General features: G+C 30.2%; 1 protein-coding gene across 1 annotated transcript in view; it reads right to left on the reverse strand.

Annotated features, from left to right (window-relative positions):
- Positions 1–9052: 9052 nt before the first annotated feature.
- Positions 9053–21502, reverse strand: part of LOC129947582 (delta-sarcoglycan) — a 32824-nt gene continuing 20374 nt past the window's right edge. Inside the window, exons 4-7 of the mRNA XM_056058200.1 lie at positions 15662–15782; positions 14974–15235; positions 14660–14783; positions 9053–10944 (exon numbers count right to left, since the gene is read on the reverse strand). Of these exons, the coding sequence (XP_055914175.1) occupies positions 10756–10944; positions 14660–14783; positions 14974–15235; positions 15662–15782 (696 nt within the window). The 3' untranslated portion in view covers positions 9053–10755. The remainder of the gene's footprint in view (positions 10945–14659; positions 14784–14973; positions 15236–15661; positions 15783–21502) is intronic.

Consider the following 21502-nt stretch of genomic DNA (forward strand, 5'->3'; position numbering starts at 1 on the left):
ATGATGTGCGTCGAAAAAGTCCTAGAATGTAATCAGTGCACTTATCTACTTGCAATCCACTATTACTTCACTAAATGACATTAGTGTGGAGACCAATAAAATAATTGGTTTTGCCATTTATTGTTTTTTAAGATTTAGAAATGCTTTTACCAAGCAAAGACCGCTCCTATAATACCAAGATTGAGCTTAATCCGAAGAAAATATTATTATCAGAAAATTCCTGATGCAATTGAGGGACATTTTTATGTAAACAACGATGATACTCTAGTCATCATACGGTATTTGATATGGTTAAAAAACCTGGACCATAAGGATTGGAGAACTTTGTACAGCTGCATGCAAAGTTTAAAAATCGTTACACAAACTGTTTTAACGTATAAAGCATAGGATAAAAATAAATAAATATGGTAGAGCAACAAGTTAAGAACTAAAACGTAGTGATTTATAACTCTCTACCATTCCTCTGTGTGAGTCGTGTTGTCAAGGATGGAGGGGGCCTACAGTTTATAGTCAAATCGAAACAACGAATTTGAGAAAGCTTGTTCATTACAAGAATTACGTTTGGAGAATTTGTCAATTCCTTGCATAAGGCAGCACCCGTGCAAAAAAAAACTTTAGATAAGGACAGGGATTAAACCCAAGACCTCTGGACTGTCATCCTAAGTACTTACTATCACGCCACGGATGCTAAAGCTTACAACCTTAAATAGATGTCAATTATGACTTCGTATGTATTGCCTTATACTGTAACCAATATAACGTATAAAATGCAAATCTGGGAGAGTTAATAGTTGCATGTTTTTTTTTTTTTTGTTATTTTTTAATAACTTCTTATTAAACCCTTAAAGAAGTCTGGCCTTGTTTTTATAAAAAAAGTCTATATGATAATTTCCACCTGTTACATTTTTCATTATTCAATGAAATTTAATTATAGCCCTTCCGATGTTTCCTATAAAAAAATCAATTTTGCAATTGAGCGTGTACAAATGTCCTTCATCAACCATCACATTAATCACGCAATAACACCTCCAATTATTGTTTATTCTTCCTTCTCATCCGTTTCGTCCAGTCCATCGTTAGTACTTAATATGAATTGCCGGTGAACTTGAAGTAGGCAAAACGTTCTTTTGAAATGTCACTCAGACACGCATCCTTGCACGATAGAAAGATAGTTATCCTTTCAACCGCCTCCTCCGGTTAGTCTGATAACACTTTTTAATTAAATTCCCTCTACAACCATCAACCGCCTGCTCCAGCCCCTCAAACTGTAAAAGGCAAACGTGAGCTTTAAATAATTTACATGATTCCGAACAAAAACCGAGTGATTTCCAGTTAAGGCATTTAATTAACCAAAACCTAGAAAATAGGTATATTTATGTTATCCTGCAAGGATATGCCAAATCGGTTCCATCATATGCATACGGTTTACCTATAGGTGTATAACTTTATATGAAACCATACAAATCACTTTTCACCTTTTGATCCTTTAACACATTTTATTGGGTTAACCCGGTTATTAAGTCACCTTTTATGATGGCTGAGGCTGATGGGTATGGCAATGGATACAGACAGAGGAGACGAAGCACGAGAGGGAACTATGATTAATATTTATAAACATTTAAGGGAGTTTCTGCAGCATATTCTACATTCCAACCCGTTTGTATTGTATTAGAGAGGATGTCAAAGTCATAAAACTTCCAAACTTAGGACTACTGGGAAATGGATACAGTGTCATACGTGGCACGAAGAAGATTTTGTCTTTAGTCACCGGATAATGAGTAAAAAGGCCGGTGAAAAAGCATTCCTAATTTACCCATCCGCACCGCATACATCTTTGGGTTGAAATCAAATGCCTGGGGTCGGTCGTAGCTAAGTCATAGCTGTGGTATACCTATGCATATACTATATAAGAGTAGCGGAAAAGCTAATTTTCTGCGGCCGTGTGATGAAAGTTGCTGCTTAAAATTTGTGGCAACAAAGGAGTAGTACGTAGATATGTATGGATAATTAGAAAATTTTATGGCACACCGGATGGCAGCCTGATTGTCCTTCGAAGATAACATTCTCTTCAACAAGAAGCCGCACATGTTATTGTGTCCATGTTTTTGCATATAGATACATTTGAGTGTATGTGTGTGAATATGAACCCAACCAGAATATTAAAAGTGTTTTGAATTTTTAAACAAAACTCACACTACTAAATATTTTAATGCGACAAGAAAGAGGTCGTTTTATGTGAGGAAAATTTATTAAAAAAAAAAAAGAAGAATATCCTTTGGGTTTGTTAAGAAAATCCAAAGTGAATGTATTCTGGGAATAAATATGGGATTTCGGAAATAATATTCTGGGTGCCTTGAATGGCTTTGAAAAATTAATACATTTTTAATATCCAGACCTCTTTGTTCATTGAGTGACTTTGAAGTAGAAGTTTGCAATGAGGTCAAAGACAAAAAATAACAAATTGATAAAATGAAAAGTTTTGAACTGATGGATGACGTTCACATTGAACTTCTTTCCAGTTTTCATTTCATTCTAAGTTGGAAAAGATAGAAAAGTGAAACAATAAAGTATTAAAAAAATTGTGAGCCGGGCAACTAAATGATAAAATGAGTGGAATCAAAAAGTCAAATGTGTACACATTTATGGAATGATTTCATTATCTGGAGACAGAAATCGATTGGAAGGAGGTGCAAAAATAAATAAAAAGGGACTTGAGATGAGGAATAAATTCAGAAAGAAAAAAATAATCTTTCTTTAAAATAGAAAATTTAAATTTATACCGATATTTCCTATCCTTTGAAAAATCTAATTTAAAAGTGTTTACAGAAATAGTTTCTGCGTTTGGTGCCACAAACTCCTTACATTTTAAACTAGTGGATTGGAACCACAAAGTGAATATTTTGTTATGCTTTTTTCCGTGAAATGAGTGGAAGAAGGGAATTATTGGCAAGCTCCCAAAAAAAAGAGATCTTACAAAGTATGATGACTGGAGAGGAATTTGCGTTCTTCCAGCCATCACCAAATTTGTAGCAAAAGTTATACTGGAACGCATCAAAGAACATCTTGAGGCCACACTCGATGCCGAGGATATTAACACAATGTGGATCATTATTGAACAGTCAACACTATACCGGCTGTTCATCAACTTCGAGGAGGCATTTGATAGCGTTAACAAAGGAATATATCTGGTTAGCTTTGCGGAGGAGAGGCATCCCAGAAAAACTAATTGCTATTATTAAAGCAGCATATGATAGATCCAAGTGTCACGTTGTGCGTGTGTGTGTGTCCGAAGCGGAGTCAGACAGGGCTGTATTCTGCCACCAATATTGTTTTTGTTGGTGATACGATATACTGCGCTCAGCTTTTCAAGGTAGGGGAGGGATTCAATGGACTTTGACATCCTATTTAAAGCACTTGGATTACGCGGACCATGTTTGCTTACTCTCGCATAGGATCATGGATCTCCATCAAATGACAACAAGTGTGGAGAGAGAAGCAGACATTGTGGGGCTAAAAATTAATTCCGGCAACCCGACCATTCTCTCAAATAAATATATTAGAAGCATCATTTTCATCGAAGGCGAAACTAAACAAGACGTCATCGGCCGCACTGGCAAAGCAAAAGCACCGTTCGGTATGCTGTCAAAAATTTGAAGGCATAACTCTATCAGCTTAAGAACAAAGCTACGACTATTTTGCACAAATGTGGAATCTGTGCTTCTTTATAGGTACTTCCGTACGTCCGAAGGTGTGTACGTTCGGAAAGTTTTTTTTGTCGTCCATAGCTCAAGAACCAGTAGAGAATATCGACTTGAAGAAAAATGTGCTGTACAAAAAGATGCAAAAGAACTTTCAAAAAAATTGAGTATGTGGTTTTTTTTTACCAAAGCAATTTAAAAAAGGTGAAAATTTTGATTAACCCGAAATATGTCACGAACCAATAGTGCTGGTGACTGGAAATAATGTCTATGTAGTATATATTGTAACTTGATAAAAAAATGGTTTTTCTATAAATCAATAAAACTGAAAAAAATAGTTGTCGCATCGAATACTTTACGAACAAAATGATTTTATCTCCAAAATAATTTTATACAATGCAGAATAAAGTTTTTGACATTTTTGTTAAAATTTTGAGAAAATTTGAAAAAATAATTGTATTATAAAAAATAAAAACCTAAACAAAAACATTACTAAAAGTCGGTAAAAATTAATTTTTCAGTCGAATATCTTTTCAAAAATTTTAGATTATGGCCTTAAACTAATTTTATGTTATAGGAAATATTGTTTTCAACATTTGGTTAAATTTTTAAATTATAGACAGATCAGAAGGGGTAGAAAATCCTTGCATCGTCTGAGAAAACCTAAGCACTAAGCAGCATTTTTGGCAACTTTCAATATGTGATCATACCACACGAAGTACTTTGTGATACAAATATGTAACTAGAATTGAACGCTGTTTAGTCTTCTAGATGCAAGTAAAAACTATCAGTGTTACCTTTGAAAATTTACCGAAAGTGTTTAAAAAAAGGTGCCGGAAAGGTGTCCCATAAAAATGTCAAACAAAACGCAATTTGAATTAAAGTTTTAATTATGAATTAAAAACAACAAAATGTTACATAAATTCAGGTAACATCAGCGATTCACAATTAGATAAATTGTTTAGAAAATAGTTTTAAAAAGACTTAGTATTTAATATAACATTATTTCGTTTATATTTGTTCTCTATACTTTTGTATAAAAACATTACTAGGAACCCATTCTTTTACCTCTAACTTCAAATCCTTGCCTCTTAAAACTGAAAGGATTTAATGACACGTTTTTAGTTTTAATATATTAGTACTCGTAAGTTAGTAAGCTTGGAAAATTTTCTCTCAGCAATATTTTTGTTAAAAATTCTTATAAGTTGGATACATACATTAATTTAAGTTGTTTTTTAAGTTTTCTTTTTTGAACCAAAATTGTTTTACGTTTTAAATTTTAAAAAAATTTTCAAAAAAATTGTTTATTTTTCTTAAAATGGTGACAAAAGACTTGTTATATTTATAAAAAGTGTCCAAATCGACTTATTTTCCTGGTGTCCGATACTTAAAAAGATGTCAAAATGACACTAAAGTGTCCCCATAGGTAACCCTGCCACCCATGGCCATCTAATCACAAATAATTATTTTGCACCAATTTTCAAATGAATAATTATATTAATTTCTTACAGATTTAATTGAAAACATTAGGTTCACAATAATACACTCTTTAAAAATTGCATCATCACTCTGGCTATTAAATTTTTCCTTTCTATTTGAACCACTTGGACGGTTGATATCTAAAAATTATTTATAATTTATCAACAATTATTGCTTAAAAAATTAGTTTTAGATAATACGAGGTTTACGTAAAATCAGGATCAAATCTCAGTTTTAATTCTGATGGAGTGGTTTTGTTGAAGATTTTCGAATACTGTAGTTTAAGGTGAAGATTACTTACTCAAAAAGTATATTTATTTTTGTAAAATCTTAAAGAAAAGCTTTTGAAAATATTCATCATTAATATCATTATGCATTTAAGGTTTTTCGTCAAAATATTGTTCATTAAAAGAGCTTTCAGTGGTATCTCAAATATCTTTTTTATATTCGAAACCGTTGTTGACGTTTTTAAAAGAGCTTTTTAAATTATTAGTATCGGAAAACGTGACAGTAGTTCCTATATAATATGTCAACAATTAAATGTTGATCATTTAATCAAATGAAAAAAAAAAAATATTGTTGTTTTTGGGACCAATTGTATTTAACTTTCGTTCGTATTCTTAAATTGTTTTCGAAGGTCTGCCTGTATGAAGGTCTGTCTACTGTATGAAAAATGTGGTATTTATCCTTTGTTCAGAACTATACATAAGATTCAATGGGTAAAACGCATTTTTTTTTTAACTTCATATATCATATAGAAAGTTGTAGTAATTTGTCCGATTTGTCAAATTGAAAAATTTTGACATTTCTTGACGTTTCAACGCCCATAGAGTCGAAATAAAAGATTTTTAGAAAGATTTCTGTGCGTGCGTGTGTGCTTACGTTCGCGACGTTGTTTTCATCGACCATAGCTCAAGAACCAGTAGAGATATCGACTTCGAATAAACTTTTTTATACAGATAATAATGCAGAAAGATGCAGAAAGGGCTCCCAAGAAAATTGCGTATGGTTTTTTTTACCATAGCAGTTTAAGCCGAAGGTAAAAATGTTGGTTAACCCTAAATATCTCAAGAACCAATAACGCTAGAGACTTGATTTATATTTTATATTGCTACGTAATATCAAAAAAGACCCACACTGATAACTTCATATCCCGTCTGTCGATTTGTCTGCTTAAAAGTTTGTCTATATGCACTCGTATCAATTTTTACCAAATTTGCGTACTATTTTTTGTAGATTTAATTTTTTTATGAAAAAACGGACTGTTGGGTTTTTATATAAAAATTACTGAATATTGAAAACAATATTTTCTGTGAAATAAAATAAGTTTGAAGCCAATATTTTTAATTTTTTAAAAACTATATGAGTCGAAAGTAAATTTTTACCAAGTTTTAGTATTGTTTTTTTTTAGAGTTTTATTTTTTGTAAAAAAAATATCGATTCGATTTTTCTCAAAATTTTATAAAATGTTGAAAACAATATTTCTTATAAGATAAAATAAGCTTGAAGCCTAAATTACAAGTTTTTGAAAAGATATTTGAATCGATATTCAATTATTACCAACTTTGAGTAATATATTTTTTAGATTTTTATTTCCTATAAAAAAATTGTCAATGCGATTTTGTTCAAAATTTTATCAGATGTCAAAAACATTATTCTTCGTTGCACAAAATTGTTTCGGAAACTAAATCATATTTTAGTCGTAAAATTTTGTTGGTGACAAATTTTTTTGTCCTTTTTTTTTGATTTATAAAAAAAACGTTAAATGGATTTTTTTTTCAAAAAATATACTTCTTTGATATCACGGTACAACATATTATATAAAATTTAATTCAAGTCTCTCGCGTTTTTGGTTCGGAAGATATTTAGGGTTAACCAAAATTTTCACCTTTTTTTCAAACTGCTATGGTAAAAAAAAACCCACGCACTTTTCTTGAGAGCCCTTTCTGAATCTTTCTGCCTGATTATCTGCTTAACAAAATTTATTTGAAATCGATATCTCTTCTGGCTCTTGAGCTATGGCCGACGAAAAAAACCTCCCGAACGTAGGGACGTACGAGCGTACGTGCACACGCATGCACAGTCATCTTTCTAAAAATCTTTTATTTCGACTCTAGGGACCTTGAAACGTCGAGAAATGTCAAAATTTTTAATTTGACAAATCAGAACCTTTACAATAACTTCCTATTTGAAGTTAATAATACATTTTATTTAATAAATTGATGCGTCTTACAAATCAAATTATTATTTTTGTATTAAATTTGCACAATTTCCAAACGTTGTTTATAAGAGAGTCTATTAATTATAAAATGGTAAACCCAACTCAGCAAAAATCAAGTGACAGCTGTCAAAAATACCAACTCCGAAAAAAAGTATTGTCAAACTGAAAACCAAACGTCTTAAACACCCGTTACTTGTATAAATTTAGTATTTTTTCAGATGTGTATTGTGATTGTGTAGGAATAATGGGCTTATAAACTTAGATTTCGAAGACCGAATAGTTTTCCTACATTATAATTTTTGATTACTTTTTAAGTTAAGGTTAAAAGTTGTTAATTAAAACTTTGTCTGCATTGCCAAAACACCATTATATGCTTAAAATTTACTATCAGTGGTGTTCCACTTATAGCTTTTGTATCTATGGTTTATAGTTGGTGTGTACATTTTAATCAATTTTATTACCCCCTATAAGACTATAATAAATCAATTAACCTCGTTCAATTTAAGAATTTTTTGCAATAAATTTCAAGTACGTACCCAAAAGTTCTATAGAAATCTTCCCTATTAATAATTTCGAAGAAAAGTACATAGACTTTATTGCAATAATTTTTGTCAGTACTTAGACCTACCAGCCAAGCCATACCACCAACCTGTACATACCGCCCGACCGTACGAAAATCAAAGACATAAATCATAAATTCGACAAAAGAGCTTTCTTGAGTTCAAAGGACTCTGTCATTGTTCACTTTCACTCATCCTTTTCGAGTTGAAATAACATTCTCTATATATATCCACCCAGCCAGAGCTCCTTGAACTAACACACATCACAAGTTTATGATTGTGCGCAGTCTTTGAAGTCCTTGTGGGTGTAGCTATTTTTTTTTTAAATGTCTTCTGTTCCTTGGTATACATCTCATAAGGATATAGTCACCGCACTCCTCATAAGGAGTGAGTTTTATTTGGCTGATGTTGGAGGTGTAGGGAGTGTAGGGACTCTCATATAGTAGAGAAAAAAAGAAAATATCATAATATTATTTTGCTGAGAATATAAAAGGCGGTGCCAGAAAATTTATTACATTCTACGAGAAAACGAAGAACAACCTGACGAAGAAGAAGATTTATATCCTTTCAAATATTATAAGGAACGATGAATGTACCACTCGAGTGCTATCTAAGAAGCTCACTGTAAAGGCTTCTGCAATATTATGAAAACGGATCCTCTTGAACATAAGAGGGCATTTTGAGAAACCTTAATTTGTTCATTATATTGTCCGAAGCGTTTGGCGTGATAAATTTTTGCTTTTGGTGAAATTTCCAATTAAGATAAGGGGACTGATTTGTTGTTCTACTTTGTCTAAGCCAAGTTAAATAAGAAAAACTTAGCATAGATAGTTAGAAGGTCTCAAGCCTCTCTCTGTGGCAGTGTAGCTATCTATAAATACAGCGTTTCATAACATAAAGTTACAAATCACGTTGTCGTCATTTAACGATTCTTCACTGTAAATAAAAATATCTTTATAAAAAAAACAATCAACAATAACACAATTTAATTAAATTTCATTTCACTGAAAACTTTATTATTGGTTTGGTCTATAATTCATTATATATTTCAAATCAATTCTCATTCATCGGTATCAAAAAAATCATCTAACAAATATTTTTATATTGTTTATTAAATTTTTGTTTCATTTTAGTTTTGGTTTTTTACATTCTTATATAATTCTCTTGCTTTTTGTTCAAACTTATTTTATTTTTATTTTTAATAATATTAACAAATTCTATTTTACAATATTTTGTTTTTGTTTTATTTTTCTGTATAGTGATGTTGTGCTTTTGTTTTTGCATTATTTTACACTTTGTGTAGAAAATTTCTATACATTTGGTTCAATTAAATTTATTCTATAAAGTAAATAAAACTTAAAAATAATTTGCTCATAACGAATAACAATAAATAGCTGATAGAGAATTTTAAAAAATGAAGTGGATAAATAAAACATTTATGTTTAAGGCTAGTTTAGTTACTTGATTGCCCAATATTAAAATTTTGGTTACATACATAAAGCTATTTTTATGTATTTAAATTTATCATCGCTACATTAATTTTGTATTATATAGTTTTTTTTTTAAATTGATATGATTGCCGTAAGTTTAAAAATAATAATCTTTAACTACATAAATTAAAAAAAAAATCCATGCTTAAATTTATTTACTTAAATTTATGTTACAATCGAAGTTTTAAAAAATAAAATAACACATATTTTACATTAAAAATTACCCTTTTCTCAATTTATTTATGCATTTTTATAATTTAGTTTTTTTTTTTCGATATATTTTTTGATTATACGTAGATTGCAGATGTTTAATAAGAGACATAATAATATTAATTGATAAAGAAAGTAGCGCATTCCTTTTCATTTTCGTTGTAAACGTACCAAGTTTTTGTTTTTATATTTGATATCCCATCTTGGGAACGGACCGTTTGAAAAAACAAAATTTATATTGGACAGCAATTGATTAATTTTCTTAATTAGAAATAATATAAATAAATATATTTTTCTATGCTAAATTTGTAACAATCATAAATAATAAATTATTTTATATTCGAACATTTAATAATTTTTTTTAAGATATTTTAATTGATTTATTTACCATTTCCCTATATTTTTGTATCTTAACTATTTTTCTGTCCAAAATTGCAAAAGAAGCTCATTTTGTTTGGTTATAGTTTTGTGTTTTCTTTTTTTTAAATTACTTTAGTCTAAAACTAATATCCCTTTTTATGTATATTTTTATATTTTCAGATATGATGTATCTTTTTTAGTTTATTTTAATAGACAAATATTAGTATGATTTTTTGATAATTTTCGTTTTTCCACATATTCAAATATTTATTTTTGTTTTTATTGCCAAAGTTGTTTTTTTCTTGTTTTCAATTGTTGTTTATATTTTTATTATTTATTTTATCGATGATATATGTATTTATGTATATATATTTAATTATATATTTTAGTTAATTTTATAATTTACAAATTTTATAAATTCTAATAGGCCTCTTGTAAGTGGTTCTTATGTTACTATTTATTTTATTTTGTTTACCTATAATTTTAATCTATTATACATTATTTTGAATTTTACTTACATAATTTAACTATTTTTATATTTAAAATTTATTTACAAAATTAAATTAAAATTTTAATAAATTATAACTCTTATTTTATATAATCTATATTATATTTAATAAATATTTTTTTTTTTTAATTTTGGATTTCGAATCATTAAGAGCTTCTATGATATTTGTTGTTTATTTTTTGTTTTTAAAATTTTAAATATTTGGTGGGTTTTAAATTTAACTTTCGGATCATCTGCAAACTGTTGTATCATCACCAGCGCAAATTGTATGGGGAGATGCTAGAAATAATTTTCCATTGGAACATGCGCATAATTGGAAGACTCTATGCATGTGCTCACGACTTTGTCCAGCACCAGGTATTGGAGGTTGAGCTGTTCTTAGATTTGGCATTAGAATTTTAGCCGATTCAAGACGTATCTGAAGATAGAATTTAATAATATTGAAATAGGAATGTGAAGGTAGATAGGGGGAAGTTTCAAAAATAAATAAAATGCAATTACAATTTAAGAAAAAGCTGTTGTACTCGTACTCGTGAATAAATGAACAACTTTTGACTTAACCCTTATTTTTTTATAAATTCGATTTTAATAAAATGCTTGCACAAATTTTGAGATGTTTCTTATATTTTTGCATCGATACGTTAAAATTTACAAGACTTTAATTTAATGTTGAACATAATTTCCAAAATGAATATGGGATATTGGCGTGGGCAGGGCTAGATTGAGGGGAGGGCAACCAGGGTGGAAGCCCCAAGGCCTTTACAAACAGGGGGCCCCCACAATATTGATTTTGGAACATTTTTGTTTCAAATTCCCACTAATAAACACTAGTAAACATCTTTTCCTTTGATATATATATTTTTTGCTCTTTACCTTTACCTACAGCCTACAGTGCTTTCTACATACCTGATTATTTAATTATATTAATTTTAAATAACATAAATCATTGATCTATATTTGTTCACTCCAATCAAGCAATCAGTGAAACATCAAAGTATCAAATGGCCCTGATAAGAAGCACTTACAATTCACTTCCCATCTTGAGTGAGTATCCCAATCGCTTAATGGCTGACTGGGGTGGTACTTGTCTGCATCCTTGGAGGTTAGGTATTCGATTTCGTGTCTCAACAATATTTTTTCTTATGTATGTGTAGGATATCATCATTGATTCACTGCATCAACTCAACATATAATCGACTGACATTGAACATCATCATTATCATCTTAATCATTTACCATAAACGAATGATATAAAAAGCCGTAAAGCTGTTTATGAAGAATCGGTGTTCTGCAATTCTTGGAAAAATCAATTATTGTTGACTTATTAATAACTTTTTTCATATTTCTATATGCAATCAGGTATGCAGTTTGATAAGGAAATAATAATTATTGTGACACAATTAAATGCCATCAATTATTCACGAACCTTACTGCATGCAAGAAATTGAAAAAAATCACAGTCGGTCAATAGTAATTTATTTGTATAATTATTGAAGAATATCGATTTCGATTGTCATACAAAATCCACCCCATCTTGAGGTTGAACCCACTCGGTTACTGGAAAACACAAGGCGCAAATCTGTCACCCAAGGAAAAATACAAAGTATCCGCCTTTATTTCAGAGAAATTAGTGAAAGTGTATTCGGATGATTTAGAGCCTAGTTTTGGTAATGGGTTGGTTTAATTTGTGTCTTTGATTGACTCATACAAAAAGGAAAACGCCTATGGAACAGATCAATCGACTATACTATTTTATTACCAAATTCTCGAAAATCTAAATTTCAGAGCTACAGTCCCAAACCTCGAAATTGCATTGAGAATGTATTTGGTTTTGATGGTAACAAATTGCACTGGAGAGCGCTCATTTTCAAAAATGAAAATTAAAAAAAATAAGCTTCGAACCACGATGGGACAAAACCGTCTATCGAAGCGTTCTCTCATGAGCATTGAAAGCGATATACTCCGAGAACTAGATTTCAACGAAATCGTCAGCGATTTTTCAACGAAAAAAGTTTAAAAGGTTCGTTAACCCTAAAATTTAATTCCAGATAATTCTTTTTTCCGTTTAAATTTATATGTGTTTGTTGTAAAGGAATCTACTTGGCTTCACAATAAATTATTTACTGAAACACTCAAGTGAAACAAATGGTTTACTTAATTTTGAAAATAATTTGGGACAAGGAGGCCTCCGCTCCTTTATTGCCCAAGGCCTTCAGAACTCTAAATCCGGCCCTGGGGGTGGGAGTTCTCTAAGTTATGTTTGGAAAAATTGGGAAGTGGTCATCTAGACACTGTATTGATAGGAGGTGTTTAACTTAGACTGTCCTAGAACATTTCAAAAGTCACAAATTGACAGATTTTTTACTTTTAATTACAGATAATGCTGCAAAAATGTTGTAAAATTAAAAATATAAACTGTTGTTTCCAAGTGTTTGAGCTACGATTTCTATTCTTTCGCTAATTTTCAGAATTTTGTTGAACATTATTTTTAAATAGAATATTTTAGAGAAAAAGTGTTTATTACAATTTCTCTGACCCTACTTTTGCAAACATTTAAAGAACTAAGATGCATCAAAAATATTTAAAGAAACATGAATTTTGAGGTTTGCTAAAAGGATTTTTTTAAAGTTTTTTGTGACTTTTTTGTTCTCAATAGTATTTTTGTCAATTTTTATAAAGTTAGTTTCATGCTGCTTATCCAAAACAGAATTTAGTGTGTTTTTTAAATAGCATTTTGGTATACATTATTCTTAGTTCAAAGAGTTTTGAAATACAGAACTAAAGACACACATTTATAAGGACCAAACAGCTATTTAGATGGATACCATCTCTCGATATTTGATAAGTGAAAACCACGTCATTACTAAAAACAGAACGACACACACTTTGACAACACAATTTAATTGTAAAAATTTAATTTTGCAGTCACAGTACGCAAACCTAATGCACTTTTGTTTCGTCGTGAAGCACTTTCTCGAACAAAAGAACAACCAAAAATATTAGTGCTAAGGCCAGTAGTGCTTACAAGAACCCCACGCTTGTCGATTACGATGATTTATGAAATTAACTATTAAGAAAAACGTTGCATCGTATTTTGGAAAAGGACTTAGGCGTTAAGGCCTTTATGGTTCATTCAACAAAAGAACTCTGGTTGTTAATAATTAAAAACAACGTCGTATTTCAACATGTTATCTATTCAAAAAATAAGGTTACGCAACTGTTACGCTGAATGGATTTCAGCACCAAGCTTTAGTTAATAACTTGATGGTAGACGTTTATTATCAACATGGCGGAGGCAGTGCGCGAATGAAAAGTTTCTGGCAATGTTTTTTCCTGAAGACGTCATTAAAATTGGGCATCAAGATCTCGTGATTTAAGACGTTTTAAAGTTTTTGATTTAATTGAGGATAAAAATTAGTTGCACGTGGATTCTCGCACATTGTATTCAAGATCTTAAAGATGTAATTTTTTGAAGATATCGAGGACACAAAGTGGCAATGTCGAGATTTGGTCATGGGTGGTTTCATGAAAATGACATGGTGCTGCAATATTTAGCAGCGGTAGCCATTTTTGAGTGTTGTTTTAATCGTTAATGGAATAACTCTTCCTTTATATTAATATAGACATCATTGATTTCTCTTAGAAAATACTCTATTTTGTTCAAGCTCTAAAATGAAACCTCTTAATGGAAATCCTTCTATATTGTTCGAATTTGCATTTAAGAAACGATGGTGATGACGGACGTATAAAATTGGACACAGCTGGAATGAATTATCTCTTAAGGAATCCTCTTGCCTACAGCACCGAAAGGATCCGATGATATATTTCTAACTATTGAAACAAAAAATATTCCACATACGCCACCGAATACAAGTTTTTAATCAGTAATTTTTGTCAAAAAATATTTTTAAACGTTTTTTAAAACAACGAACAATTTTAATGTAAGCAAAAAATGACGTGAAATTCACATCTCGCAACCGAATCGCCAAAAACATTCCAAACTGTGATTCAAAATAAGCTTGGTTGATGCATGCATTTGGCAAATATAATGCCCACATAAATATAAACTACCTCCATAATTTCTCATACCCTAAAAAAGACATAAAATGAGACAAAAATAAAATTTCACTTACCGATCCGTCAAGTGCACTCAACTTGACATCGTTGAGTGCAGATAACTCTATGCCTCCAGCTCTTGATTGTAAATTTATATCTTTTGCTGCTGTCATCTCCAGTTGACGTGTTGGTGATTCAAATCTAAATAAACAAAAAAAGAAATAAACAAACATAAAGTTTTAAAGATCTAAAGAACAAAGCAAACGGTGCACTTTAAAAAACGCACAAAACTATACACCCAAATGCTATTTATCAACTTCGAACATCGAGAATACCAAAATCGACTTCCGTTTTTATTCAGACGACGACGACTACGACGACAATAACTCACCTTAACTCTCGACCAGCTTCGGCACGTACATGCGGTGTTTGTATGGACTCTCGAAAGATGGCACCACCCTCGCCATCGATACGTAATGCGTGCGCCCCGATAGAGACCTCATCCCGAGTAACAGAAAATAAATTTCGACCGGTAGTGTCGTTGATTTGGAATCCCGTCGAAAGGCATTCGAGCTTATCGTGTCCCAAGAATAAATGATTCTCCAGGATGCCATTCGTGTCACGTGTATTGATGGAGAAATTACGTGATGACTCTGCAAAACAACAACAACAAAACACACAAAAAACTAAATAAATGCCAAAACCAATGAACGCCAAAGTTTTTCAATTGAAAATAAATATAGTCAAGACTGAAATTTTAGCTTTGCTTTGGAATTATGAAAGGTGTTGTGGGTATATACAAAAAAGGGGAGGTGATGGGTATAAGGGAGTTGGAAAGTTGAATGAATTTTTGGTCTTTGACACCGGATTTGGTGGTCATATCTGTTTATGCCCATCTATAAACATTCGTCATCCAAACTGACAAAGATTGGTTACGTCACCCCTAAAAACGATAAAGATGAGGATGAAGCTGATGATGATGACCTTAAGGCCGATCCAAAAATTTACATAAATAAAATTCAGAGACAGAATGACAAACATAAGTTTACTTAGGTATATTTAAGGGGGGATGGACTTACCTATAGATATGGGTTGACCGTGTTTGGAACGTATTGTCGAAGCCCGAAGCAGATCCATTATTAACGCTTGACCAGTTAGCTGAATGCCGCCAGGAACAATTTTAAGCTGGCCCATGCCTTCCTGGAAGATAAATTGATTCGATATATGACGGGATATGAGATTTGAAATATATCGTGGTTAAAGGTGTTTTCTGTTATCTTTAACTTACTAAATTTCTCTGTGTTTGTATTTTAGTTTAAGTTTGGCTGTGTGTGTGTGTGAACATAATATTAGAAAAGGGGTAAACGAAGAATAATGACATTTTGGTTTGTTTGTAGTTAAATTATAAAGATGATAAACGATTAAGGACCTCAAGGGTATTTTGTTTACCCCAACACATAAATGAGGTTAAATATTTATGTATGAGATTAATATTTTGTGGTCAAATGTTTATAATATTTAATAATTTAATTCACTGGAGAAATACAAAGATATATAGTGAAACTAAAATGAGCTTGAATAATTTATGTTTTAAGCACATATTTTTTCAAGGTTAATGAATCGTATTAGGCTTTTGATTGAAAAGGCCAACCACCAACATTTACTTTCACTTTTAAATGTCATTTTGAGGTAAACATTTTGTTTTTGATCTTGATAAGATGTTACTCTTACTTATAAAGGTGATGTTTTCAAACAAGATTATTTTAGGGAAATTAACTATAGAAAAAAGTGGTAAAATGTGGTTCTGCAAACAGGCAGCAGCATTTAAAATTGATCTAGAAGAAGAATAAAAACTTAGAAATATTTGTAGAGACAAATCAGAACGAACACTTATTAAAAAGAATTTTATTCTATGAGGTTAATATTCAGAGGGCAAACCAATGTATCTTAAACAAAAAAGTCAAGAAAAGATTCAAATCTGTATAAAAGTCCTAAAAAAAATAAGCATTATGTACTTTAAATTCTCTCTATGTATATAAAGGCCTCTCTTGCACCTGTACCACTAGATATATTTACCTACCTCGTACATCTATTTAAAACCTTTGCAGAAGCAATGCTTTTTTTTTTAAGAATATGGCCTTTCATATAAAATAAAACTCTGAGTTTTAGAAGCTTGGAACATTTTCAAGTTTTTGATAATTCATTATTATAGCTAAAGTTGTCTTTGCCAGGTTAAATAAGAACGGTCATGGAATTCAATTTAAAAGAAGACGAACTAAATGTGTTGTCTGCAACTTCAAAACCTTATTAAATTTAATTTTTATTTTTATTTAAAAATGAAAGTTTGTTATGACGATATTCCGTTTAGACCCTTTTAGTGGCTTATAATTAAAGGAAGTAATACCTCAATCTTTAAAGGTATGTATCTTAATAACCCTGGTCGACAAGGTTTTCTTACTGGCAACGTTAGGTTTTTGAAATATAATTTTTAAAAATTCGAAAAACACACGACTTTTTAAGGCTATACACATTTATGAAGTAGCTTTTTAACAATAAAACCCATGACGGTTTTTGAAATCTATAATCGTTTTTTTTTTTTTAATTTTCTGTTGGAATATGTATAATATTGGAAAAATCTTCATAACTTGTTAGATATTACCTGTCTTCCAAAAAAACTGAAATAAACGCTAAGCCATTCATGTTTTCAACAGAAAAAGGCAAAATGGTTGAAAGTAAGGTTTGTTCTTGTAACGAATCTATTATTTAAACAATTCTGTTATATCAAGTTCTTGAAATATATTAACAAAATATAAAAATAATGTTGAAAACGGGTATTATTAAAACAAAAGCAAATAGTTTAAAATAAGGTTTATTTGTGAAATAAGTACTAACATTTTTCGAAATTATGAAAGTATTCAATTCAATGTTTTACCAAAACTTCACATAAAGGCTAAGTTATATTAATATAAAAATTTTCAAAAACAAAAATAATTTACATTGTATGTAGAAGAGAAAGATTTTTCCTTTGCAAAATTATCGCACAATTTATTGTTAAGAGATAGATTTGAGTTTAAACTTGGAACTAAAAAACCTGTTTTCGATTGTTTTTAGCATTTCTAAAGTTTTTTTTAAGCCCGATGTGATAAAAACATTTATAGGCGAAACTCGAATTCGCAGAAAAAAATGGTATTTTGTAGACCAGTTGAGTGTAATCCGTAATGTTATGAAGTTAGAGGATGTTCAACATGAGCACAGTAAGAAATAAGTATACTAAGAAGAAAAAGTTATGAAAAATATCTTCTCAAAAAAACTATTTGTGATTTACTATTTTACAATTTTCATAAGACCAGACTACTATCAATATAAATGTTAAAAAAATAACTAAAGCCAATGATGTAAGTGCAGTGCCTTCCTCTGGATTTGAGAAAAATACGAAAAATGGTGAATTGTTTATCACAGCTTTTTGAACTAATTGAAGTCCATACAAATAAAATTTAAACGATTCGCGAACTAAAATTTGCATAATCTTCATACCTCATTTTTATTAACTTCATATAGGAACTTATTGGAATCGGTCCGATATGTCGAATTGAAAATTTTGACATTTCTCGGCGTTTGAAGGTCCAAAGAGTAGAAATAAAAGATTTTTAGAGAGACGTATGTGCGTCCGTGTGTAGGTACGTTCGAACGTTCATACGTTCGCGACGTTTTTTTCGTCGTCCATAGCTTAAAGCCAATAGAGGTTTCGACTTTAAATAAATTGTGTTATACAGATAATAACGCAGAAAGAAGCAGAAAGGACTCTAAAAAAAATTTAATGTATATAGTTTTTTTTTACCATAGCAATTGAAAAAAGGAGACCCTTTAAACTGCACCAACTATAGAGGAATCAGTCTCCTTAACATAACCTATCAAATCTTCTCTGTCGTAATATGTGAACGTCTAAGGCCCATAGTCAATAACCTGATAGGTCCTTATCAGTTTGGTTTTAGACCAGGAAAGTCACATTCGGCAGATCCTGAAAAAAACCCAATAACACCAAATCGACACCCACCATCTTTTCATCGATTTCAAGGCCGCATATGACAGCATCTACACAGACGAGCTGTATAGATGCATGTCAATTTTTGGCATCCCTGCCAAACTCGTCCGTTTGTGCAGGATGACCATGGAGAATTCACGCTGCTCCATAAAGGTTGGAAACAATTTAACAGAACCCTTCGATGTCAAAAAAGGTTTTAGATGAGGTGATGCGCTGTCATGTGATTTTCTCAATATCGTGCTTGAAAGAATAGTGCAGAGCTCACACGTCAACACTAGAGGCACTATCTTTCAAAAGTCTGTCCAATTACTAGCATATGCTGATGACATTGACATAATTGGAATAACTCAGCATGATGTTAATTGGGCTTTTGTGAGTTTTGAGGCAGAGGCGGAAAAAATGGGTTTAACGGTTAATGATGGTCCCATCCCGTCTGTCGATTTGTCTTACTTAAAATTTGCGTACTATTTTTCGTAGATTTATTTTTTTTTTTAAAACAGACTGTCGGATTTTTATAAAAAAAATTACTGAATATCGAAAGCAATCTTTTCTGTGAAATTAAATAAGTTTGAAGCCAATATTTTAAATTTTTGGAAAGATATTTGAGTCGAAAGTAAATTTTTACCAAGTTTTAGTACTGTTTTTTTTTTTATTTTTTATTTAAAAAAAACTGTTCATTAGATTTTTCTTAACATTTTTTAGAATGTTGAAAACAATATTTCTTATAAGATAAAATAAGTTTGAAGCCGTATTCTCAAATTTTTGAAAAGATATTTGAGTCAAAATTCATTTTTTACCAAGTTTGAGTACAAATTTGTTTGGGTATTTATTTTTTATAAAAAACTGTCGATTTTTTCAAAAATGTATCAGATGTCAAAATCATCATCCTTCGTTGCATAAAAATGTTTTGAAGATGAGATATCACTTTTTAATCGTAAAATTTTCAAGGTGACAGTTTTTTGATTTATAAAAAACCGTTAATTCGATTTTTTTTTATAAAAATATAATTGTTTTTTTTTTACGTTAGAATACATAATATAAAATTTAATTCATGTCTCAAGCGTCATTGGTTCATAAGATATTTAGGGTTAACCAAAATGTTCAGCTTTTTTTTAAACTGCTATGGTAAAAAAAAATCCACACAATTTTCTTGAGAGCCCCTTTCATGCATCTTTCTGCATTATTTTCTGTATAACAAAATATATAATTTATAAATATATTTGATGTCGATATCTCTTCTGGTTCTTGAGCTATGGACGACGAAAAAAACGTCGCTAACGTACAGACACACGCACTTACAAGTCACAGACATCCTTCTAAAATTTTTTTATTCGACTCTAGGGACCTTGAAACGTCGAGAAGTTAAAATTTTCAATTTGACAAGTTGGACCCATTACAATAACTTCCTATGGGAAGTTAATAAAAACCTAAAAGAAAACATTACTTAAAGTTTGTAAAAATTGAATTTCGACGCAATTATCTTTTCAAAAAAATTATATTATGGATTCAAACTAATTTTATCTTTTAAAAAATGTTGTTTTGAATATTCCATAAAATTTTGCGAAAAATCGAATTGACAGTTTCTTACAAAAAAAAATTAACAAAAGTTGGTAAATATTGATTTTCAATTTAAATATCATTCAAAAATTAAAAATGTTGGCTTCAAATTTATTTAATGTCTTAGAAAATATTGCTTTCGACTTTCAGCAAATTTTGTATAAGAAACTAACAGTCAATTTTTTCAAAAAAGAATTTAAATCTGCACAAAATAGTACGCAAATGCTATTAATATTGGTAAAAGTTGATTAACGACTAAAAATCTCGTTAACAAAAATAGATTTTGAAATCAAAGTATTTCATAATAATTCAAAATATTTTTGGTTATTTTGAAATTTTTTACAATACTGATAACTTTTTTAACAAAACACGGAAACCTAAACTTTACATATTTTAAGCAAGACAAATCTACAGACGGGATGGGAAGTTATCGGTGTGGGTCGTATCCCAGTCTATTTTTTTTATATTCGAAAATATGGTGAATCTACACGTCCGTTAGCAAGGTTTTAGGAACTGAAAGGCAACCAATTTCGAGAATTAAAAAAATTTGATGTTTGCAAGATATGGATACTATTTAAAAACACTGAAACATTTTGTTGTTCACATATTTATTATGGATTTAACTGAAAGTATGGTAAAAAATTATGCATCGATGTTTTAAATTTAATTTTCACCAAAACTATTACCTAATTATCTTGAGTTTTATGCTAAACAGTGCATTAAACCTCTTTTTGTTTCCAAAATTTATTTGGATTAAATTAATATGAAAATGTTTACATTTATCTCTTTATTATTTCTTGGAATAATTCTGTTTTAAATATGGATATTTAAAACAAAAGTTCAAATATTTTTCATATAAACTTCTATTATTTTTGTTATCGAACAGAAAAAGTAAAATTTAAGCTGTTTTCTTCGCTTAAATTGTCTCATTGGTAATCTAAAGTTCTGTCTGATCTCGTTTTAGAACTTAGGTCAGACGTCAAAATACATTATTTGACTTTTTGGTTTTATTACCGCCTTTGTTTTAAATTTATGTCTGCGTTTAATTATTTTTCAATAGGTTAAGTTTTTACAATTATAAGAATATTTCAAAAATATTTCCCAAATAATCAGTTATTTCCAATACATAGATATTTCTTCCATCCAACAAATAAGGGTTACTTCAATGAAGTTCAACGAAAATATAGAAACTAAGAAACGGTGTTTTCTTAATTAAACGATATGAAATTCTTAATTTCATGGAAACCCAAAACTAATAATTGTACTGAAAAAAAAAATAAGGTTACAGTTTTGAAATAGTTGAATATGTTTGACAGTAAAG

This window comes from Eupeodes corollae, chromosome 2 (assembly GCF_945859685.1).
Source record: "Eupeodes corollae chromosome 2, idEupCoro1.1, whole genome shotgun sequence".
NCBI classification, from domain to species: Eukaryota; Metazoa; Arthropoda; class Insecta; order Diptera; family Syrphidae; genus Eupeodes; species Eupeodes corollae.